This window comes from Triplophysa rosa, linkage group LG7 (genome assembly GCF_024868665.1).
Source record: "Triplophysa rosa linkage group LG7, Trosa_1v2, whole genome shotgun sequence".
In the NCBI taxonomy this organism is placed as follows: Eukaryota; Metazoa; Chordata; class Actinopteri; order Cypriniformes; family Nemacheilidae; genus Triplophysa; species Triplophysa rosa.
In genome coordinates, this window is record NC_079896.1 from 2,573,493 (window position 1) to 2,598,216 (window position 24,724).

Below are 24,724 nucleotides of genomic sequence, written 5' to 3' on the forward strand. Positions count from 1 at the left end.
AACCAGTTTACTTTGGGTGTGACTAACTCTTAAATTCAGTGGAGAACACGTTGGCGTCCTCTACGTCCAACTGGTAAAGTCCTGCATCATCTGGGAGAAGGTCTTTGATGGTGAAGATGTATTTCTTGCCTACTTGATTCAGGTTGTGCTTCATTTCCAAATCGAGTTCTTGAGAATATGGTATCATCTCGCCATCCTGAGGAACAAACCAAAAGTTGGCCAACCACGTGTGTAGACATGAACCTTCATCATTATCAGTCCTTACCTTGTAGGTGAAAATCCTGATGCTGGGGTGTAGAAGTTTCAGATCAAGTTGAATGAAGCGATTCCATCGGGATTCACATCATCAATGTGTTTGAGGTTGGAACTGCCAGAAAAACATCACCGTTTCACATGTAACTTACGAAGAACACGTGTAATTCATCATTAGCTTTGATTACCTCGGCTTGCTCCATTTCTCTCTCTCTTTTCATCTCATTGAGTTTCTTAAGCATCCAGCGGAAGTCCGTCACCTCGTATTCATCGCAGATGCGCCCGTATTCTGTCTTATCGGCAGAACATCTGGTCGATTTTGCCAGCTTCGCTTTTAGGACGAACTTTACTGCAGGGTTCAAAGACAATTCAGTGTTGATGAAAGTTAGATAGCTATAGGTTATGGAATATAATTTAAGAACGGAGGATATCAAACTTAAAAAAAAACTCATTTCCTACTGTTTTTCTTTTTTGTATCGGCAAACGTTATTAAAGCTTTGGGGGACCACATCTTCCTACCTCTCTGAAACCTCACCAGTTCATATCTTGGAATAAAATAATAAAAAGGACGATGCGGCATCATCAATGCATTAGTCACGAAGATTGCCTGAAATAACTTTCGGTTTACATCAGAAGATTAACAACACCTTTTTCTTTTCAGGACGGCCTTGAGCTCGTGCAGATCAGTTGCTTCTGAAGCTTCAGAAAATAAACACTGATTCATTTATATCACCATAACATGCAATTACATAAAAGCTACGGCGCAGATTATTTCTACTTAGAAGCTTCCCGCTTTGCTTTGTCCTTCTTGTATCCCACTGAATATAAAAGTGACAAACATCACAGACGGTTGGAATCATGAGTTTCTGTAAAGAATGATGAAGTATCGTACCTTCGATTACATTCAAGAGGACGGTGACCATCGCCTTTCCAAATTCATTTGTAGCCAAACATTTGTAGGTATCCGCTTGGGGTGGAGAAACATTTGGCATCTGAAACACAACACTAAGAGTCAGATTAGCAATAGAAATACTTGAATATCCTTTTATTTTCTAGCACAGCTCACCTCCATAGTGTGACCTCGAGAAACAGGGTCATACTTGATTTGATATTTCTCTGGATCAGATACATCCCCATTATTTCTAGCCCATGTTACAGTAGGAGTGGGGTCCCCGATCACAATGGCCGTGAAGACAGCCAGTTTACCTGTAAGACGACTCAATTTCTTTATTAACATTGTTCCAGACCAAACAGACCAATAGCACAAATGATGAAGCACTGTATTGTGATAATTCAAAATATTTCTAAGAGAAGTAAAAGCAGACCTTCTTGAATGGTGAGAGCGATGGGTTTGCGGATAAAATCCGGATGGCTCTTTCCTTCTGGAAGCTCCTCCACAAACTGTGTGACCATCACTCCAGGAACTTTAGATCTCTTTGTGATGCTCACTACCGTGAAACCATAAAATAACTGCACATTGTGACCAAATTTGAGATTTTCAATGAATGTGTAAAAAATACAGATAAAAAAATGGTAACACTTTAGTATACGGACCAATTCTCACTATTAACTAGTTGTTTATTAGCATGCACATTATTAGCATATTGGCTGTTTATAAGCACTTATAAAGCACATATTCTGCATATTCTACATCCCTAATCCTACCTAATACCTAAACCTAACAACTACATTACTAACTATTAATAAGAAGCAAAAGTCGTAGTTAATAGTTGACTAAAACCGAGAACTGGACCTTAAAATAAAATAAAGTGTGACCAAAAAAATGTACTCCCTTTCATGTCTTTCCATACTTGTCTGACTTTCTTTTTTTCCATGGTAAAGAGATTTTTGGGTGAACTGTCCCTTTAAATATTACATGTATAGTCAATTATATCTTTTTTTCATTTAAAAAATATAATATCACCAGAGGAGTCGATACTGATGTTAAATGAACACTGAAGCTTCACCTTGACCTGATCCGGTCGGATCCGATACTTTGGATTTCTTCCACATTTTGTTTCAGATCTTTCCACTTGATTCCGATTAACTGAAATTTTCTCTGCAAATATAAAAAGACAGTAATATTTACAAAAAGACTGAGAATCTCACATTTCAACACATTGATTTACTGTATATCGCAATGAGGTCAAATTGTGACAGAAGTCTTTGAAAACAGAAAAAAGAACTGGTGTGAAAAACAAACGTGCTTTTCATCTTTCCGTGTTATTGGGATTGTAAATATAGTGTGGTAAATAACCTGTAGGGGCCATCGCTTACTCAGTGTAAGGAACGTAAGTAGGCCTAAACCGTATCCCATGACAGATGATAAATATTGTTTTAAATGTGCATTTCCACATACCCACCGTATTTGTTCCGGCCTCATGGACAGAGAGATCTGCCCGGTGATGAGGAGAAAAAAACGTGTCTCCGCGTTGAAAGCGTGACCAGTAATTTTGGAGACATTGCAACTGTCACAGCAGAAATTGCTTTGGCGGGTAATAGTGATTCTTCACTGTAGAAATTGTAGAGGCGGAGTCAAGTTTTTGTTTCTGCTGCTGTCCCACAGAACGAGAGGGTTCGTGATCATTGATCAAGAAATATCATTGTAAATCAATGCTTTTGACCCCTTTTTTGAAACAGAGATACAATTTCATTAATTTGACCTTAAGTCTGATCTTACCTCAGTTATGTCATTTTGAAAGAAAAATATAATTTCTAAAGAAATTTGTATAGTGGTATGTAAATAGGCATATATATATATATATATATATATATATATATATATGTGTTTATGTGTGTGAGTGAGTGAATGGATGTATTTTTTGCTTATTAATGGACAGACTTATATGTATATATGTGCAAATGTATATTTATTATCTTATTTTTTGTTTTGTTTTATATCTTATGTTGTATGTTTTTTTCATCCTTCAATGTACTTTCTGCTATAATTCAATCTCAGTATTGCTAAGCAGAAAAGTAAATAAACTTCAACAAACATAAATTATTATAATTATTAAATAATCGTCTCATCGCAATTGTTTGGCCTCACCGCGATGGTTTCAGATCATCGCAATTATTGCACATCTCTATAGAAGACACTAGGGGGAGCTGTAGTGCATCTGCATATTGCATATTTTATTGTATATTGTAACTAAAGCATGGCAATACTTGTAAAATGTACCACCACAACACAATCACTTAAAAAAAAACTAAAGCATATACCATAAAAATAACCTGCAGTACAATTTAATATTATTTCAGTGTGAAAACCAGTCTACCAAAATCTCATTAACATAGAAGTAAACTTTGATTGTAGTCTTGCAAGTGACAAAAAAACAGACTAGAAGCTTTTCTATGTCTGAAAGTATTTTAATGGTGGCTTAAATTCACTCCTGATCAATTTACAAGTATTTGGCGGTTGCATTATTGACAGGTAAAAGCCTAAACCTTAAATATATGATGACCCAATTTTTTCCTATAGGAATGTATTTCCAAGAAAAAGAACATAGTCTTTATATTCAGAACAATATGGTCGTTTCAAAGCTGAATAAAAAATGTATGAGAATTAAAAGTCAAAGCTCTAAAACAGACAATTAATCGTCATAATCACAATGATTTATTAGACAGCCCTAAGGTCTTGTTAACATTTCAGTTTTTTTCTCCTAGATAACAGTGAGATTGCATGGAAAAAAAAATTAACTCCCAAAAACTAGAAATCTGACAAATGTCTCCGGTAGAGTTTCAGAAGAGATCTTAACGACGTCTCAAACTGAGCTCAGATTTGTCAAGTCTGCAATCAAAAGTCAATATTATTGAAGATCTCAATATGAACTCAAACATTTCTCATCGAATTTACCCAAATCCAGAAATATTACCCAAACATCTGAGATACTTAAATGAAACACAGCTGAGAACTCCATCAAATCTCCTGAGCTATAAAAGAGCGACATCTTAGCAATAACATTCTCTTCTGGTCTCAACATGACCTCTCGCCCACACCAATCAAACATTCTCCCCTCTATAAATCATTCATCTTGCATTTCTCGTCTCTTCATATCACTCGATCACTTTAAAGAATTATAGCTGGTGACATTATTTTTCCTCACACCTTCACTGTGCCGGTGATTCATGGAAATATGAGCAGCGTCCAGATTCTCTCCTGACTCAAGTGCAGTCATGGGATTGGTCAGACAGTTCATGTTATGTTCTTCTCAACGCTTATGTGTACTATCCCCGATATATTTTTGAGGATGAATGAGAGGCAGGTGACATTGAGGTAAAGAGAGACCTGGCCTGACACTCTTCATGTGTCTCGCCCTGTGACGGGCGATGTCAGGAGGTGTCGCTCACATTTTGGCTCTGTGAATTAAAAAGAGATCAACACGTCCCGGTGGCATGCAACGGTGACATGTGTTGAGTGATATCTGGACTTAAGTTTATCAGTCAGAATGAAGAGCGGGGTCCAAAAGTCTGAGGTCTCGTTCACGGCATAAAATCATTTTCCGAAGTAGAGAGAACATTTGTTCTTCAAATAAGCTTTTCAGATCCGAATATAGATTATATAGATTCAATAACATATTCTTACTCCATTGGCAATTTCTTTCTCTTTTTGAGCAATAAAACTCACAAAATGTAGTTATATTTGTGCTTCAAACAGGAACAGTTATTTCATATTTGGTTATAAAAATGAATTCAAGTTAGTTTTTTGAAAACGTAATGCTTAGCTGTTCATGCTAAGAAACAAGACATGAATACTAATAGGAAATTGTTTTTGTTATTGGTGTTGAAGAGATGGGATCTCATTTTTAACGTTTTAAGATTTTGAAAAATCTATAACAAATAAGATACTTTTTAAGACACTACGCTATTTTTTGGTCATGAGCTCATTTGTGACATTGACTGTTAACAAAATGTTTCATGTTTTGAACAAACTTATGGAGTCCAAACATGCAGAAAGATAAACAGAAACACAACCTTGAATTGTTATACAGACAACAGAAGTATTTCAGCTGTCGTCTCAGACTTTTGTAGGCCACCGTAAGACAGAAAATGAATGAGGCTTCAAGAAATTTCATGAGAGAGAGAGAGAGTTGAAGTGGGCAGTGTGCCACACTTTGCCCGGAGAGACTCATAAACGCTTTCATTTCTGAAATATTTCCTCTCATATTGGCAACAAAGTAAAATGCTGGAAAAGTTTCTGGAAATGTTTCGTTCAAACTGGTCTACTGCTGTATTTCAATTGCACGACGTGGGTGTTTTTTTACATGCTGACACACGTCTTTGCCCTGCCTTTGACCTATGAAGAATATCTAATAAAGATATATTAAGATTTTTATCTACTCATCTCAAGTCATTTAAAATGTTGAGTATATATATGTTTGACATTCTAGGGTTCCTCATGCTGGTTGTTACACCGTCAGTTGATAGGTCACATGCTTCATATAAACATTGTAAATGTCACAATGTTGCAATAAATCACTGCAAGTCTTGTGCGTTTCCTCAACTGCAAATCAGCTGATTTTAAGGTGTCCCTCTTAAAAGAAATCTACAACATTGACCGCTCAAAGTATACAAAAACTCATCCGTCTAACAAAACATTGCTTTCAATCCTTCCTTGAGTCAAATGTGCATCACAGTTTGGCTCATTTATGTAGTGTGAATCTTGGGTTTATCAAACAGTATGTACATGATCGCGTCTTGGCCTCTGAATTCACTTTACTGCTTGTGTTTTGGCTCAGACTGACTGAAAATGAGCCTTTGGTCCACTGGCAGAACACATTCGAGATCAGATGCCGGATTCAGTAGGGGTTTGTTTTTATGGGCCACGTGGACCGCTACTGTCAAATCTAAACACCTGCTACACTTGAAGCATTTCAAATCAAGTTCTGTCACTTTTAAAAGGATCAAGAACGCATAATGTCACCGTTCCAAAACCGCATACGAACTGCATTTGTAAATTCCTTTGTTAGAAGTAAAAAAACTAATTATAAATACAGTAATTTACTTAATATCAAAGATCATTAATAAAAATGCTAATCGATAAATCAATTTTGAATCAAATGGCGTATGAGATGCTTCCTATGTACAGAGTTACAAATCAGTTGCTTTTAAGGTTCATTCCAGTTACTGTAAAAAATCCCACGGTTTTCTTGTAAATCTTTGGTCTTTTGCTGTAATTTGATGGTTTTTGACCATATTTAAAAATATACTGTAAAAAAATCCCGTAAAAAGCTGGGGCGCTAAAATATATTTTTTTTACAGTACAATAACAGTAAAATTCTGTAAAATGACGTTTTTTACAGTATGTCTTAAAGGACAGCTGCCTATGCAGGGAGTAGACAGCAAGGGGGCTCACTATGTTTTTCGAAAGAGTGCCAAATTAAATGACTGTGTATAAAACATGACTAACACTTTTACATTTGTTGGAGGTGGAAACTTTAAAGTACTAAATGAGTCCGTTTTAACTGATTCATCTTTCCTTTTAATGATAGTACTTTTATCAATCCAAGGTTATTATCAAGGATACCAAACAGTCTAAACTTATTAAAATGACTGCATTCCAAATAATAGTCCTTTCAGCTCTAATAAATTCTTTTAGATAAGTTAGAAAAGTTTAGTTAATAGAAATTTAGTTAAAAGAAACCAAAATGGCTACCGTACATCGCCGTTATATAAGAAAAGTTCACAATTTTAGACACCTGAATGACTTTTTTCCTCATGGAACACATAAGGAGATGGTGGACAGAATGTCGGTGACCGACAGCCTCAGTCGCCATTAACATTCATTGCATGACAAAAAAAGTAAGTGTTGAGAGAGTGTTTCTTTTCGTATCATTGAATATTAATTACACTTTAAATATACCTTGTGTAAAATATGTATTCTTTGCTTGAGGAGTTGGTATGAAACATTGACAAATTATAGACATGTCTTAACCAAATGTTAGATGCCCATACAGTAGATGTGTTCTCAGGAGGACTACAGCATGAGTCATCTCTCATCCACCAAACACTTTATTTTTAGATTTATGCTTTCCTTGTTTGTCAAGGAAGTTCCAAAGTTTGTTGAATGTAAATTGGAAAAACTTGAATCGAATTTGACAGTTGACGTTATTTCCAAATGCTAAAGCAACTTAAGATATTGAGCAGATGTCAAAAACATAATTATCTTCCACAATGACTATAGCAATGTTGAGGGCAACAGTATATCGGTAATTAACTTACCAACAGCCAAATGAGCTCCTGTGTCTAAGCCCTGCTTACGGTCTGATAGTCCAGCGCTGTGTCTCGTAAAGCTAATAAAATCCTTCAAGGAATTTAATAGCAACGTTCCTCCATCACGAACCTAACAGCCTGGTGCCTGCCCCGCTCGGAGAGATGCTGCCCCCTTCAGAGAGGGGACGTATGAAGAGACTGACAGAGATTAAATGAGTATGTTAACAGAAGATAAACATAACATTAAAAAAACGTATTTACACTTACCTGATGGACTCTAAATACTCTACTTCTAGTTCTTATAGGCCTGAGAGAGTACAAAATGGGGCTGCAGAAGTTGTTTTTATAAGTTAAGACAAGAAGTTGAAGACAAGACTTTGTTTTTTTAAAAAAAGGTTAAATGTACTCAAATAGAAGCAGGCCACAAAACGTGTAATAAATTAAATTGATCACCATATTACCCGTATATATTACGTATGTTTCTTATTGTTTGTGTTTTATTTGCGCTTCGCCATGTTTGCTCCCATATAAGATAACGTGACAGCATTGTAATATTAAATTATTTTATATTTAAAATCAATATTAAAATAAATGAAAGTAAGAATAGTTTAGAAATGTAAATTATATTAACAAGTATATATTATAATAATTATATCTGTATAAAATGTATTATTGAATTAATTTACGAATTACTTATTAATATTGTATTTTAATTACATATTAGTGTTGGTATAATTATTATAATATTTGACCATATTCAATTTGACTGATTATATGTCAGTATATATATTCATATTATTTTCAGAATTTACTATTTATAGGTATGTGTTTAGGTAAAATGATCATTTTTGTTTCTGTGAACTACTAATAATATTTCTCCTAAATTTCTAATAAAAATATTGTTTCTATTTGAATTTATTGGCAGAAAATGAAAACTGGAGGAACAGGTGAAAATAACAGAAAAGATGTTCTGTAGTTTTTCAGACCTCAATTACCGCAAAGAAAACAAGTTCATATTCACCTTTAAGCTGTAAAATGTATTTAGGAAAAGTTCGACAATTATTTTTTTATGTGATAATCTGGATTTTTATCACAGTTTTTATGTGTCTTGTCATGCTGTCAGTCTTTCGCTATTGGATGACTTTATGTTACTCCTGAGGTTTGATTTTGTTGAAATTCAACAGACACCTGACTGAAATGGCCAAAATACATCTAGAAATGATGATTAAAAAAAAAAAATATATATATATATACTGGTCAAATCCGTTTCAGTCAAATTTAATTTTGTTTTCTAGACAAAAATATAATTGTGCACATAAAAACAACTAAATTTGTATTTAATAAAACATCTTTGAAATGGATGACTTTGACTGAATAATGAACAAGGAGCAGCCAATAAGAGCACAGAATAGATGGGAACTACTAAAACGTGGAAAACATAAATAAGAATCTAAAGCCCGGTTTCACAGACTTGGCTTAGTTTAATCCAGGACTATGCCTTAGTTGAGTTAAGATATTAATGTTGCTTTTATAGAATACATTACTGGTGTGCATCTTGAGATAAAACGATGGCACTGATATATTTGAAGACATTTCAGGGCGAGTTATATTCTGTTAATACAGGCCAAACATTCATTTTAGTCTGGGACTAGCTTTAAACCTTGTCTGTGAAACCGGGCCTAAGTGTGTTTAGAGGAAGAACCAGTCATATACACCTGGGAGGAGAGATTGTTCATATTTAGCTGAACTTTACCTTTGGGCACATCTGGATTACTATGAGAAGTAATTTGCCACTAGTTTAGAGTTCAGCTAGTACTACATGTAGTAAATCTAGTAGTTTATGCGGTACATTAATTAAGATTCTGTGTTCTTGGCTCATTCCTAAATCATAAGCTTTTATACAGCGGCTTGCGTCATGACGGGTTACATAACTCACAGCAGATGTTCAGATGAGCTTGTATCGCTAGTCTGCTACGCTCAGCTGTAACATAGAATATTTATAACCTAAACCGAACATGTGCATGTGAGACATTAAAGAATGACTCAACGGTGTCAAGAATGAGTCAGGGATTAAAATGTTAACTGCAGGTTTTCATCCACTTTCTAAATGGAAGCCAAATACTGTGGGTTTGCCAAAGACCATAATCGTCAGAAACAGAAACCTGTACACAATCTCAGCGGCGTTTGCATAAGAGCTGGGTCATTCGATGTTTCTCAAGGTTGCAAGTTTGTTTTCATCTTCAACGTTGAAGTCTCTGCAGATCCGTGCTGGCAATTCTAATGGCTGACATCCAAAAGGTTCATTTTATAATTTCACGGGAAGGCAGAAGAGCTATAAGTTTCTCTGTAAGTACCTGTCATAAATCAGATCTGGTGATGTAAAGTTTCCACAGAGTAGATTAGAGTTTACATTTAGGTATAGCGTATCAATCACGGCAGCAAATCCCATATATTAATTTCATTAAGCCGAACTTAAGATGCCGGGCGGCGGGTTCACATAAGGACGAGAAGGATTAGGTGGAAGCTCCTCTGCAGTGGAACAGAATGTATTTGATTCTTACCATGAGCTTGAAGCAGAAACAAGCGTTTTTAAGGTCCCGCGCATGGGAACGGCAATATATTCTGACCGCCATCAGTGGGGCAAGAACATCACTTTTGATAAAGGACGCCTCAGAGGCTAAAGCCGAGTCTTCCGCAGCATGATAAGACATTTTTTACACATCTGTATGTGGAGCAGCATTCGGCGAAAACACGAGAATACAGAAACAACCTGAGAAATGGAAGTTTAAATGCAATAAGGAAAATACAGCGTTGAAGCTCTTAAAGTGACAGTACACCCAAAAATAAAAACTCTGTCATTATTTATTCACCCTCACGTCATTCAAAATCTTTATGTGACTCGTTGTTTTGTGGAACACAAAAGAAGATATTTTGAAAAATGTCTCTGTGGTTTTGTGGACATACAATGGAAATCCACTGAGTTTAACTGGTTGTTTGGTTATCAACCTTCCTTAAAATATCTTCTTTTGTGTTCTGCAGAAGTACGAAAGTCAAACAGGTTTGGAATGACATCATTTCTGGGTGAACTATCCCTTTAAAACCTTTTCTGATAGATTCCGGAAGGACAAAAGAAGGACAGATATGAATATGATAAATGGAAATTGTGAGAAATGCAGATATTCATTGAATATGAGGCTGAATTGTTTTTCCAAATATGAAATAGTGTTGAAATACTGCAGCTGTCTCCTTCAACTCTTTCAGAAGCACAAGCTGCATGGTTTATTAATACATTCTATTTGTGGCAGCTATGAACACCGTCAAGAACAATGTGACACCAATTATGTAAATTACAGTTGACCTCTCTTTGATGGCCGCTCGATTAGTCTTTTGCACAATGAGGATCTAGTCTTTGGCATTGATGTCGAGTCTTTCTCAGTAATACATTTTGGGAAATTGTTCAGATGCTCTTCCTCTTATGGAACAAAAGATATCCACAATCTCACAAACTAACAAAATAGAGCTACTGAAATGTAATGACTGAATGTGATGTCCAGCGCCTTTATTCATATATGTTAAAAATATGTTCTGTGTCTGTTGTGTAGTTAAGCTCAGCTTCACACATGAGCAAAACTTGTTGAGTCAAGACACAGGAGAATGACTGCTGAAAACAACAGAGGATCAATATGAATAAGTGACAAACTGTGGTGAATGTTTACTTTATGCATCAGAATAAAACCCATGTCCTCTGCTATGCTTTAGTTTGCCTTTGTCAAATAAATCCCTTAACCAAGTTTGGCGTTTCTCCATTTGTACTATACAACTCATATTTTGATGGTTTAATTAAATCTGACGAGGCATTAAAAACAAATATTATGCAACGATTTCCTCCAGACATCACTTCTGGCAACTACCATATATGATAGTCATATGCATGAAAGTAGATCCATAAAAGTGACAAGGTTCCATTTCATATTTGTCCCCTTTAGGGAAGTAATTAACCCTCTGTTGCCATGGATACCAAATTACATCATCTCATCCAGGCTCAGATTTTAGGACATTGCCAAATACTGTTCACTAAACATCACTGTTATGTCTATACTTGCCATCATAGTGCCCACTGCTTTGATAATTATAAATTTGTTTCATAAGAACAACAATTTAGGAAATGTTTGTACTCTTTAAATGTTAATGCTTTTGAATGTACACCTTATTTGATAACATTAAGATTCCAGTGTGAAATTGGTGCTTTTTTAATGTTGTACCTTGTGAATCAAGTTTTTTTTGGTTAAATATAAATAAAAGACAGTTATTAAGCAAATGCATCAAAATCAGTGTTAATAATTATTAATAATAGTTATTTATAAGTTGAGCTGTCTGGTTCAATTTCACAAGAAATCAGTCTGACCACATTTAACTTTAAAGTCGGCATGAAATAAAAAAAGATCATTCTAATTGTTTTACACAGTGGTGAAGTATTCATTATAATTATTTATCCGTACACATTGTTATATTTAAAAAAAAAATGGCACTTGTAATCTTTAATCAAAAACGTTAACCTCCTCCCCCTCTCGAAACGACCTCTCTTCACTTCTGATCACGAGGAATGGTGCGAGGGAGGGGCCGCACTGACTGACAGATAGCAAACTGCCGTTCAAATCTTTCACCTTTTAACGATCCAATCAGTTGACGGTGGATGAAATCAAGCCCCGCCCTACATTTTTATCTCATTTTTTTTTATTTTAAAATTTTTATTGACAGTAATATAGTATCAAAACAAAGACATAAACAAACGCTAGGGGGAGTTTACAAAAAGATATGAAAGAAATTACAAAGTTTTAAAGTTTTCAGTGCCTTTTGTTTCAAAGAGAATCGAATTGAATCAACATAAAGTTCCATTTCGTTTTTAAAGAAAATTTACATCTGTGTATGTGAAATATTTTTTTCTCTCATTTCATAAGCCGTTTCACTCGGGTATACGTCACGATATGGAAAAAAAGCCAATCGCTACTTCCGTTTCATGCCGACTTTAACCCGCTTGTGCACAGAGTTACCTGCAATACTGTGTTTCTAACAGAGATGGCGACAGAGAAGCAAAAGTTGCAGATTGTAGTTTTAATAACAGTAACTGTGTGTTAACATCAGGGCGGTCAAAATAAACCCTGTATCTAAGCAGACAAACAGATGGAAACGTCTGGATGAAGCTTACCTTCATTCATCTTTATTACTCAACTGTCTGGTTCACTCTTCTCTGTAACCCAGTGTTTAATTTGTCCCAATACATGCCATGGGACACCACAGGAGGTTTGTTTGTCCTGCAAAATGATTTAAGATTTGTGTTTGTTTTCAATAAAAGATTTATGTGTACATTCTCTGCGTGTGCAGTTGGGGGGGGGCTGTCAAGGCTTTGGTCAGCACGTTTGCTGAAGTCAGGCATGGATAAACTGAACGCTTCAATATCTTTGAAAACATTAAATTGTATTTTCAAGTGACAATAGTACTTGATTAAATATGACTTTATCTCTATAATTTATCTGTTTTTTATCTTTTTGTTTTCTGTCACTGTATGTTCCCCTCTCAGACTCCTAACAGCTGTCCACTTTAAACTTGACCCGCTGTCGTCCCTCAGCACATGTGAAGCCCGACGTCTGCCGGCAGCTTCACACATTCTCTCAGTTTACGACCGACACGCATTCACGTCCCCGCTGAGGAAAGTTAATAATGGAAGCTGTAAACCAAGAGCCGGTGGCTTCTATGAAAAAAATGATTTTCTTATTCATTCATTTATTTTTACATTTTGGTGACATTTATTTGAGAACACCTCGGGGTGACATTGCGCAATGATTTCAAAAATGTTTTTACCTCGGGGGCACATTTCAGCATTCTTCACCGTTAGAACGGAGGGATTTTTTTACGATGGCGGTTTATGGGCAACCTCAGATATTTACAAGGAAAGTCAGTGCACGGCGCTGACATTTGTACGCAGATTTACTGGCTATTAAGAGCAAATGTTTTCACTTTTAAGTGTTTGTAATATTTGTCACAGAGGGGACACATGAAACACAACAGCGTAACGTTCTTTTAGAGATCATTCACCATTGGCAACAAATTCAAGTCTTTATACAGTAAGTTTGAGGCACTAAATGGTGTTTATTTCATGAAATCATCCCACATTGGCTTGACGAAAAATGACATATACATACTGTATCAATTCCCCAAAAGCGCCGTATAAACTCTCACAGCTTGCTTGAGGTTGTCGGATATTATAAATGAAAGATGAGTCACATGAACACAGAAAAATCACTCTGGAAAAGAGAAGAAGCGATGAAATTATTTCTAAGACTCAAATGTAAGACTCAAACTGACACGCTTTCACAAAATTCATTCAAAAGGTATTTTTAATACAAACCTAAGATAGTCAGTTGTGCGGTGCACTCGGCCCGGCCCGAGGGATTTTCCGCCACGACTTTGTACTCTCCGTTATCTTTGGGAGCGACTCTTAAGATGAGCATGGAGCAGACCCCACAGGTGTTAGTGATGTAATAATTGGGGTTTGCGTTGAGGCTGATGTTGTTGCGGTACCAGGTGACGCGCGGGGTCGGGTCGGCCCTCACCGCGCAGCTCATGTAACAATCGTATTTTTCCGGGCTGGCGTGCTTCTTCAGTGGAACCGTGAACACGGGCGCAGATTCAAAGTTGCAGGTTTTGGATGGGGCAAGGTTCAGGATGAACTTTTCTGCAGGATATAAAAACACATACGCTAAAAAGAACAATTTATTATTCCGATTAAAGATAACAGAAGCACCAACCGGACTCACCTTTTTTCCTCACGACGCCCCATGTTTGGGATTCGGATGGTTCAGAAATGCCGATGTCGTTTTTGGCGTACACGCGGAAGTTGTACTCTCTTCCCGGCATGATGTTAACTGCTGTGAAGTTGTTGTTGAACAATTGGTCTGCCACCGCGTGCCAGGTGCGTTTGACCGAGTCTCGTTTCATCACCATGTAATAAAGGTGATCATCACGTTTCTCATCAGGAGATGCGGCCCAGTACACTGTCAAGGTGCCGGGCACATTTTCATCCAGCTCCACTGGACCAGGTGGCTTGGGATCATCTGTAAACGATCCAAAGTGTCCCTCAGTATTAGATTAACATCCCTATTACTACACTGGAGGAACCCTTTGGAGAACTTCATAATGTTACTAAAAAACTGAAGAAAATAATTTTCAATATTGTCCACAAAAATATGATCATTAACATTTCAGTAACATTTCTGGTTATTGAAATTAAATATAATATAGGCCTAAATATTATTTGACAAATTTAAATTAAAATGACGAAAGGAATTTTTTAAAATATTTTTTTGCATAGACATGTTACCTAAAATAAGTTTGAGGCACTAAAATAACTAAACGGTAATCAAAGAAAATGAAAGCTAAAATAAAACAATTACATCTAAAGAGCATTTAAAAAAAGATAAGAAAATTAGAAAAATACATAACAATATTGCTCAAAATTAAACAAAAATGATCAAGGAAACTAAAAGTATAAATAGTAATAGAAATATGAATAATAAAATTAACAATTAATAACAAATAAAATAAAATGAATAATAATTAAATGAATAATAAAGCATTCATAAAACTACAATTAATAAAAAACTGCCCCACTTACTTGTTATAGATTTTTAATAAAAGAACATTTATAATAAAAACAAAAACTAAAAACAAAGTTGTCAAGGACAGTAAAAGTATAAATATTCTATACATATTAATAAAATATGAATAGTAAAATTAACAATTAATAACAAATTAAAAAATTAATAATAATTAAATTAATATTAAAGTATTAATTAAACGACAATTAAAAAATAAAATAACTGCCCCTACTTACTTGGCATAACTAGAATATATTGTTTTGATTTTTAATAAACAAACATTTGTATTAAAAAACAAACACTAAGAAAGATCTTGACTTTTGGGTATTTAAACTTGTTTTAATGTTTATTAATATTTTAAAGTCAGCTCGAGGCCCTACTGGAAGTTTGTCGAGGCCCTGGTCCTCTGACTCTGATTCTTTTATAGAGTTGGTTCTATATGATCTTATATCTTATATAAAATGTATTTTTTATATATAAGATCATATAGATTTTTTTAGATCTAAAAATCTAAAAAATCTATATGATCTTATATATAAAAAATACATTTTATAAATATTAAAACCCATTATGATATCTAAAACATCTTCGAAATGGTATTTAATGAAATCTGATTGGTCGACACTGAAGAAAGAATGTCTTTCCAGGATCACAGAACAGCAAGCAAAATACATTTTGATCTGCTATCTCACCTGTAACTCTGATCTCAATGCTGAATGTCTCCTGACCCACGATGTTCTTGACAATGATGGTGTAGATGCCCGTATCTGAGCGCTCTGAAGATGGGATGAGGAGCTGGGACAGCCCATCCGTGTTGCTTACGGTTACACGTTTGGACACGGGCATTCCATCTTTCAGCCAGATTATAGTTGGCATGGGGGATGCCTGCCAGTGAGAGTTATTGTTGTGGTATTAAATTCTGTAGATAAGGCTGGCGAGGTTAAGATAAGGACTGTTGAGTAAATAAACAGACGTATAGGCACTGTGATACCTCAAAGTTAATGTTGATCCGGGCAGAATTTTCAGCTCTCACAACCATGAAGCTCTTCATTTTTCGATCTGTGAATTTTGGCCTCACTGAAGAATAAAATACAATGTTAATCAGAATTAGTAATTAAATGAATGGGAAAAGCAGCGTACAACTCAAGCGTTTGAGTTTTGTTAGTACATAAACATAAATATTTTTAAACACTATATTTATATGGAGTACCAGGTGGCGGCATGGCAATGATGTAGTTGTCCAGATCTCGTGGTTCTCCATCTCCTCCTTCATTGGTCGCAATCACTCGTACCCAATACATGGCCATAGATTTAAGGCCAAGGATTGTATATGAAGTTGAAATGAGAGCATTGGAGTTGCAGCGACTCCATTCTGTGTTCTCAGCTGGTCTTAATTCTACAAAGTAGCCCTTAGCTTCATCCTGGACCCCCTCTTCTTCCTCTGGTTTAGTCCAGCTCAAATTCAATGAGGTGTGGGAGGAACCTGTCACTTTTAGATCTGTGACTTTTCCGGGGGGTTCTGAAATCACAAAAGTGCATGTGGTTCAGTTGGGGGTCATTTTATTCTGGAATAATGTGAAGCTCATTTGAATCTACATCCATTTAAATTTTTAAAAAATATACATTTAAAATATTTTTAAAAATGTAAAAAAATCATGTTTTTTTAAAGCGTATATCCAGATTTTTTATAAGCGTATTGAAAGGTAAAATTAATTACACTTTAGTATTTATAACTTGATGGTTAAACAACTTTGTATTTTAATTTATATTTGTTTATTTATTTATTTATATTTTTCTAGAAAACTGAATATTAATAATAGTGAATATTTAACAATGATCAAAAATGTAGGAAACCAAGTTGAATACATTTAAGAGACTTACATAATCTATTTAAAAAAGATTTCTCCTTGTTAAATCGTTCTATTTATAATGATCTCTTAAACAATTATTTCTGTCCATGCTTTCGCTTTTCATGCGTCTTATCCTAGCAGATTGTAAATGATTTTGACATGCATTGCACTGTTTATGATGCGAGTGTAACTGACATACTTTTAGGATCTCTGGCTATCACAAATTCAGACGGTGTGCTTGGTTCTCCAGCACCAGAGAAGTTGATGGCAGACACACGGAATTCATATTCCATTCCTTCAACCACATCCTTCACCTCGTACTGTTTACCTTGAAGACCAATGATGACACACAAATGAGTTATGATTCAGAAAACAGAACATCACCCCCAAAAAACATTAGAAGAACTTCAAAAGACAAACAACCTTTGATCGGTTCCTCAGGTGCATTCACTTGACTCCACAAGTTGCTTCCTCTTTTGCGTTTCTCCATGTTGTAGCCAACAATGTTTGTTCCGCCGGTGTTGGAGGGAGGAGTCCATGACAAAGTGACGAGGTCCTTGAAGGCTCTGACCACCTTGGGTGTAGAGGGGGGTCCAGGATACGCTGTAATGAAATTGTCATTTAAATGTAAAATAATGGGTTCGAAGCCATGACCTTTGCTCTGCCAATGCATTGCTTTACCCATTGAGCTACGAAACAGATGTGACTCACCCTTGGTACCCGCCTGGATGTCATCTGTCTCAAAAACATCACTTGTGCCCTCTGCAGTTATGGCTCTGATGCGATAGCAGTATTTCCTTCCGTGGTCCACATCATTATCCTTGTAATGGGCCTCGGGAGGGATGTTTCCAAGCTTCACCCAGGTGTTCCGCCCGATCTGGTTACGATCCAAGCTGTAGTTTAGTATAGTAGAACCGCCGTCGTCTTTCGGGGATCTCCACTTCAACTCCACACAGGAGGATGAAGCTTCTAATACTTCAATAGGCCCCATTGGGTTGGTGGGTTTATCTGCATTACAACATTTACATTTTCTAAAGTGATTTACAGTGCATTCAGAATATACTTTTAATCTGTAAAATAGCAGGTTCATTTATGCACTTATCTTTAAGTGGGTTGAAGTCAAATGATACCAAACTGACATTTTCGGCAAAATTGTACATGACAGCTCAACCTATAAATTATTAATATAAGCTTTCCGCTGTGAATTTGAGAAGTACACTGTAAAAACTGTAATTTTACTGTTTTTTTACAGATTTTTCACGTATAATGTAAAAACACAGGTTTTCCCTTTTTTTATGTGCATTTTTTGTCTATTTTTTAAAATACAGTCAAAAAACATCAAATTTACAAGAAAAAACATAAAATTTTACACTAAAAAAAGAACAATTTTTACTGTATATTTCTGGCGCCCCACTGCCGGAAAGTTTCATTCTTTTACAGGACTTCTTTACAGTGTACAGTAAGGTGACAGTTTTTAGCACTGATTTTGGTTTATTTTTAAAAACATTTTTTAAACAATATTTCTATAAGTATTAAATGAAACTTTGTATACCAACCCAGAACGATAAGCTTGGAAAGAGCTTCAATAGTTCCAAACTCGTTCTTGAGTTTCAGCTTTATTTCGCCGCTGTCTTTGCGCTGACACTTCACCAGCAGAAGGCGACTGTGACTGGACGACTTTTCGATCCGGACGTGATTGTCCTCGGTTAGCTCCTCCCCCTCATTATACCACTGCACTTTTATTGGCTCACGACCAATAAACTCCAGTTTGAAAGTGGCGTTTTGATTGGCTTTGATGATCACAGGCTCGGAGAACTTGGCCAGGTCATCTTGGTTCAACCTTGGCGGGTCTGAAACACCATAAATAATAAACATGATCTCCTACTGTATACGTTTGACCCGCTTATTTTTATTATTAAAAGAAATTACCTTCCACGATCAATATCGCTTCAGTTTTACGTCCATCTGCTTCAAATCGATACTTTCCACTGTCGTCTTCTTTGCAGTTAGTGAGGATTAGTTTACGCACGAGCCCATCTTTGATGATTTTCAGAGCATCTGTATCTGTTATCTATACAGAAAATTCAACAAGAACACTGTACTGTATTCGTTCTACAGATCACGTCTAAATAAAATGCATTAATATTTTATTTTTAGGTTAGCAAACCATCAGACTAGAACTGTGGCTGATGTACCGCTTACATCTTTTCCATCTTTATACCAAACACCATCGCAGTCCTCACGGCTCAGCTTACACTCCATTACAGCTGATTGACCTATGATGGCATGAACATCTGACAGACCACTGGTGAAGTGAACCCCCGGATCTGAACAACACGTGCATTGACAACAGTTCAAATGTTGCTGTTTCTATGTAAGAATTAATGCCGCATTGACCAGATGCGGCGCAACAAATTACTATTGATCACTCGATCAATGGCTTTCAGTTACCGTGAGTGTTGAAAAGGTGACCGTAGAAAATGTATGAATTGTAAACAACAATTGCACTGAAAACATTTTTGGGTAGTTCATAATTTCTTCACCCTCATGTGGTTCAAAACCTGTAAGTGAAACACTTTTTTTCTGTGGAACACAAAAGAAGATATTTAGAGAAATGTCTCTGTGGTTTTGTGTCCATACAATGGAAGTCAATGGGGTTTAATGTTGTTTGGTAACCAACATTCTTTAAAATATCTTCATACAGGTCATACAGTCGTACAGGTTTGGAATGACATGAGGATGAGTAAATGATGCAAGAATTTTCATTTATTGGTGAACTATCCCTTTAAGAGTGTGGGAAGATAAATTGGATTATTCAAGTGTCATAAACTGGAAACCAGTTTTACCAATTACGGTGTCTGGAACTAAGGGTCCGGTCCTAACTCTCTTCTTCGGCTCTTCACCAGTCGACTCTTCCTCTGGAGGTGGTGGGACTTGTCCTGGTGACGTAACATGTTCTTCTTTCTTCTGCACTTTTGTCTCAGGTTCAGGTTCAGGTTCAGGTTCAGGTTCAGGTTCAGATTCAGGTTCAGCTACGCCTCCAGTGTCCGGCTTTTTTTCTGGCTTAGGTTTGGGTTTTGGTTTGGGTTTATCCACCGCTTGAGGTGTTCCCGTTGAACCCTCTTGAACCTCAAGGGGACCTGCAGGAACTTCCTCCTCCTCCTTCACTTCTGTCTCGATCGCTTTGGCGTCCTCTAACTCGGCCTGAAACTCTTTTATTTGTTCCATTCTTTCTTCTCGCTCCTTCTGAAGTTTCTCCTGCTGTTCGGCGGCGATCTTCTGCAGGTCTGCGCCTCCCCCTCCCGCCACGGTGGTTTTGCGTGCCGCTTTCTTGCCTCTGTTGTTGGGATCAGGGTCAGCTGTTGCGAGGGCAGAACAACATAAGAGGTGTTAATATTCCGGTCAATGAATGGAAAATGTATATGTAAAAAGGCACAGACTCTGTGGACGGAAATGGAAATTGTGAACAGTGCGAGAAATCCATGTTCATCTTCGCAGCGTTTTTATTTGGACGCATCTAAAATAATTGGTGTTATTTTATTGAAACGGTCAATTTGGCTATTTCAGACATTCAGTTTAGATATTTGACCATTATGTGGTCAGGGTAACAACATATACTGTATTTAACATGGTTGCTCAGGAGATTCGATAGAGTTCTCGCATTTGTTTCATTTAAGCATCCAAAAATTGCTTACGAGAAATAAAAATGAGACTGTAATTTAAATGCATGAAATGAATGTAGATTACAGAAGTAAAATAATCTGGATTTGGGTCAATTTGATGAGAATATTGTTGAATTTTGATTGCAGACTTGACAGATCTGAGCTCAGTTTGACACACTGTTGAGATCTCTTCTGAAACTCTAACGGAGACATTTTTGAGATTTCTGACTCTTTTTCTCAGGAGAAACATCTGAGATCAAGCAAAAGTTTCCACTTGCTCTCCATTTTATCTCATTGATGTCTCTTATAATTGAGATATCATCACAAAGAGATCTCATCTGTCATTTTTCTTTCTTATGGGATGCGAGTAAATTATTCAAATGAATCAAATCTGCTCAAACTTCAATCAATAAAAACGTATGTTGTTTACTCGAGGATCTACACGACTGAATCCGAGAGAATCTAACGTGTGTCATGAATCTGAATGTGACCTTACGTTCCACTATAAGCCAGGCATTACAGGACTTTATTCCTGCCACAGCTGCGTAGATGCCTTTATCCACCTGCATGCAGTCCTTCACCACCAGTCTGTGGATCAGCATGTCTTCAGATACACTGATGTCATACTTTTCACCCTGAACCAATGGGGTGCTCTTTCCCATCCAAGAGATCTTTGAGAGCGGAGCAGATAAGACGCACTCAAAAACAGCATCCTGTCTTTCGATGGCCTTCACCTCCTGAATCTTTACCAAGAAGTCAACAGCGGGAACTGTAAAGAACATTCGTAAATTAACATAACACAAAGACTTTAGTTTGTATGCTCAGTATTGCTTAATAACTGATTTGTATTTAAATTAAATTAAATTAAATTAAAAACATTGCAAAAAAAAAAATGGATTGCAGCTTTAAAGCAGAACATTTTGGTTATTTAATGTGAAAAAAATCATTAAATACAAACCATTTAATGTTACAGCGGTATGTAACTACTTTATGTCTTAATAAACAGTTAAAGCTCACTTTTGAAGTCAGTGGAAAAAACATTGACCCCCTCAATATCGACTTGGTACATTCCAGCGTCTTCTGGGCTTAGACCATTAACACTGAAGATGAATTTTCGGCCAACCTGACGCAGAAAATGTTTCTCATCTGTTTCGGTGTTGAATGGAACCATAACACCATCCTGCCACACAAAATCAGAAAATAAAATATCTTTGCACAGCCATATGTTCTTATTTTTTGTCTAGTAGACGTCATGTTTAACCTTAAAGAGGAAGATTCGGGCATTAGGGTCCTTGAGGTCCATCTCGAATTCAAACTCGGCACATCCTGGTGTCTTAACTTCGATGTGTTTCAGATTGCTCAGGTGTTCAACGAACTGTCAAAGGAAAGGCAAGTTAAAATATAAACCTTTCAAACGGTACCACACGGGAACGATTTACAGACACTTCCCGAGGAAGAAAATGGTAAGGGTTTGGATTATTTGGCCTGTCACAATCTGAAGACCTTCCATAGACAATAACTTTTTTACTTGATACTTTATGCTTTTATGCATTTTTACATTTACATTTTCTTTTCTTTTTTTCTTTTACTACTTCAAGAAGTTCTCTAATTTTTTAAAAATCTATATACAGAAGGTTCGATCAAACCTTAGAAGTAATTTCTGTAACAAGTTGCATGCACTAAAATAATGGTTCCTATTGTGGAAATAACATTGTTCCAGTTCATTTCCATTTTTAACATTTTGTTCAAAATATCAGAATACTAAGTATCGTGAACCCAGTGTCGTGTATTGGATCTAATGAAATGTTCTAATGTGAAAATTCACCTGCGCCCGCTGATCCTCAATTTCTCTTTTCTTCTCGTTCAGTTTCCTCAACATCCCGCGGAAGTCCGTCACACCGTATTCAATGCAGATGCGCTCGTAATCTTTCTTATCAGCGCTCAACAACAGCTCCCAAAACTTCTCATCAACTTCTCCATCTTCTCTTTCTTTCTTCTGTGTTTCAGCTCTGAGAAAACACAGCGATACACAACAGTACACAACCCTTACCTGAGGGACTTCAGAGATGGACACGAATGCCTTTCGCATGTCAACAAACCAGAGGTGAGATTGATAAAGATCTTACCGAGTCCTCAGGGTCTTCTTTAAATCGGCAGCTGCTTTCTCTCGTTGTTCTGTAAATAAATAGAGTTGGTCTTCTCATCTTCACCCGTTTTTCTTTATATCATGACTCATAAAGAATTCATACAGACCTAGTCGTCCCTCCTGCATCGCTTTGCTCTTCTTGAACCCGACTAAAAGAGAAGAATTTGAATCTGCTTTGTAAGAAATCAAGCAACGAAACCCTTTCACTAGAAATCAGACACTATTCGCTTTCTTAAAAAATCCTGCTGGATGCTAGCGTCCCTAGTAAGATTTGAAGAAGTTCATACACACAAAAACTAAAAGTGTACTTACCTTCAATGATATTGAGTGTGACGGTGACCACGGCACGTCCAAACTCATTCTGTGCGTAACACTTGTAGGTGTCTGCTTGATCAACTCCAACATTGGGCATCTAAATAATACGATCATTCGTTTTTTTAATGATTTGATAAAGATGATTTTTACAGCACAAGCTCATTTTTAATTACTTTACGAGGTGGTAGTTCGTATGAATTCATACGTTCTTTTTTTTATTATTGCCACAGACACAATACAACAGTGCTACATCACATTGCCGGAGAGAAAGAAAGAAAAGAAAGAGAAAAATCATTGGTATTAATGCTGTTAAAGCACCTGTAACTGATGTTCTCCTGATATTTGATCGTAGGACACAACATATCTCTCAGGATCAGATACATCCCCATTGTTTCGAGCCCATGTGACAGCCGGCGTCGGATCTCCAGTGATGATGGCTTTGAAAACGGCAAGCTTTCCTGTAAGAAGAAAACGACTGTGGTCATTATTCTTTGTCTATTAGAATCAAAGATGGTTTGGTCACGCTGCTGTTCTCCACCTTCTTGAATCGTCAGGGCGATGGGTTTGCGGTTGAAGTCGGGGTGACTTTTTCCGGCAGGGATTTCCTCCACGAACTGCGTGATCATGACACCCGGGACCTTCGAGCGCTTTTTAATGGCCACTGCGGAGGAAAGTAAAACAAACAAAACGCTTAATAAAAAAGCATCCAAAAATGTCCTGTTATTAAACTCGAGTGACATACGGATGCATATCTACCTTGCCCAGGTGCAGTGGGCTCTTCATCTTTACTCTTTCTGAATTTCATCTCGGCGTGTAGGACTTACAAAACCCCGTCCTATAAAACCAATTGAAAAACATGCATGAACATCTCAGTGGACTGTAAAATATTGCTTTTTCTGTGTGCACGGATGACGTTCCCTGGTTGTTGACTCGAGCTTATTTTGTTCGAGTTCTGGGGCGACTTTAAAGAGTTTCTCGTGTGTTTGGCTGTGAATGTGATGGGAAATAATAATGAAAATCTGACTGTAAGCAGGTCTGCGCCCTGAGGCGGAAGCTTAGCGGGCTAAACCGTTAGCTTCTGTCGGCTTTTCTCCAACACGAAGGCTCCAGCTGTCTTGGATGGAATTCATGGGCCAGTCACAGAGGGTAAAAACCTCGCCAACAGTGTCACTTACACCAATCTGCAACCTTAGGATTTAAGCTGTACGTCTTTGGCAAGTATGTAACGCTGATACATTTTGAGTAAACCTTGGAGATGCACTCAAAGTCTCTATTAGACGGCTTTCTGAGAAGGAAGAGACGGTGATTGTGTCTGGAGGGGGTCATTTTACTCGGATTGCTTTTATTCAGACAAAAGCGTCTTTTGCCAAACAAGCCTGGTTTATTCCCGTGATGAGCTGAAAATAGGTTGTGAGTGACCACGTCTGGTGTTCAAAAGCTAAATTGAAATTCTCACAAAGCAGATTCAGCCGTTTTCTAGTGTAGTCATTTAAAGCGACGGTAAATTGAGGACTTCCCGTTTTAACGCTATAGCATGTTCTCAAGTGGCCCTGCGTGGTTTTGTCTCTTATAGGTCACATAGCTCATAAAACTATCCATCAAAACACAACCTCTGACGCACATACTGTACGC

At 36.8% G+C, this 24,724-nt stretch overlaps 2 protein-coding genes across 2 annotated transcripts; both read right to left on the reverse strand.

The window, feature by feature from the left end:
• Window positions 1-22: 22 nt before the first annotated feature.
• LOC130556619 (immunoglobulin-like and fibronectin type III domain-containing protein 1) lies at window positions 23-2,265 on the reverse strand. Its single transcript, XM_057337800.1, has 7 exons — window positions 2,220-2,265; window positions 1,578-1,700; window positions 1,319-1,458; window positions 1,145-1,244; window positions 404-601; window positions 266-315; window positions 23-196 (listed from the first exon to the last, which is right to left on the reverse strand). Exons 1-7 carry the CDS (start codon window positions 2,263-2,265, stop codon window positions 23-25), a joined length of 831 nt encoding a protein of 276 aa, XP_057193783.1.
• Window positions 2,266-13,602: 11,337 nt separating this feature from the next.
• igfn1.3 (immunoglobulin like and fibronectin type III domain containing 1, tandem duplicate 3) lies at window positions 13,603-23,927 on the reverse strand. Its single transcript, XM_057338233.1, has 23 exons — window positions 23,849-23,927; window positions 23,631-23,753; window positions 23,411-23,550; window positions 23,090-23,189; window positions 22,885-22,926; window positions 22,758-22,797; window positions 22,457-22,640; window positions 21,893-22,006; window positions 21,649-21,811; window positions 21,128-21,400; window positions 19,816-20,328; window positions 19,172-19,296; window positions 18,899-19,040; window positions 18,526-18,819; window positions 17,681-17,977; window positions 17,393-17,572; window positions 17,169-17,297; window positions 16,330-16,638; window positions 16,111-16,196; window positions 15,812-16,004; window positions 14,280-14,576; window positions 13,871-14,197; window positions 13,603-13,766 (listed from the first exon to the last, which is right to left on the reverse strand). The coding sequence occupies exons 1-23, from the start codon at window positions 23,895-23,897 to the stop codon at window positions 13,762-13,764; spliced, it is 4,125 nt and encodes a 1,374-aa protein (XP_057194216.1). The 5' UTR covers window positions 23,898-23,927; the 3' UTR covers window positions 13,603-13,761.
• Between the last annotated feature and the right edge of the window lie 797 nt (window positions 23,928-24,724).

Bases quoted from the DNA above. Each gene is read 5' to 3' on its own strand.
- LOC130556619 (XM_057337800.1), bottom strand. From the start codon at position 2,265: ATGTGGAAGAAATCCAAAGTATCGGATCCGACCGGATCAGGTCAAG. The intron at 1,459-1,577 runs GTCTGCTTTTAC...GTCGTCTTACAG, and splicing joins CGCTCTCACCATTCAAGAAG to GTAAACTGGCTGTCTTCACG. The intron at 602-1,144 runs GTACGATACTTC...TGAACCCTGCAG, and splicing joins CCTCTTGAATGTAATCGAAG to TAAAGTTCGTCCTAAAAGCG.
- igfn1.3 (XM_057338233.1), bottom strand. From the start codon at position 23,897: ATGAAATTCAGAAAGAGTAAAGATGAAGAGCCCACTGCACCTGGGCAA. The intron at 23,551-23,630 runs GTGGAGAACAGC...TTCTTCTTACAG, and splicing joins CGCCCTGACGATTCAAGAAG to GAAAGCTTGCCGTTTTCAAA. The intron at 16,005-16,110 runs GTATCACAGTGC...TCTCACTGGCAG, and splicing joins GGATCAACATTAACTTTGAG to GCATCCCCCATGCCAACTAT.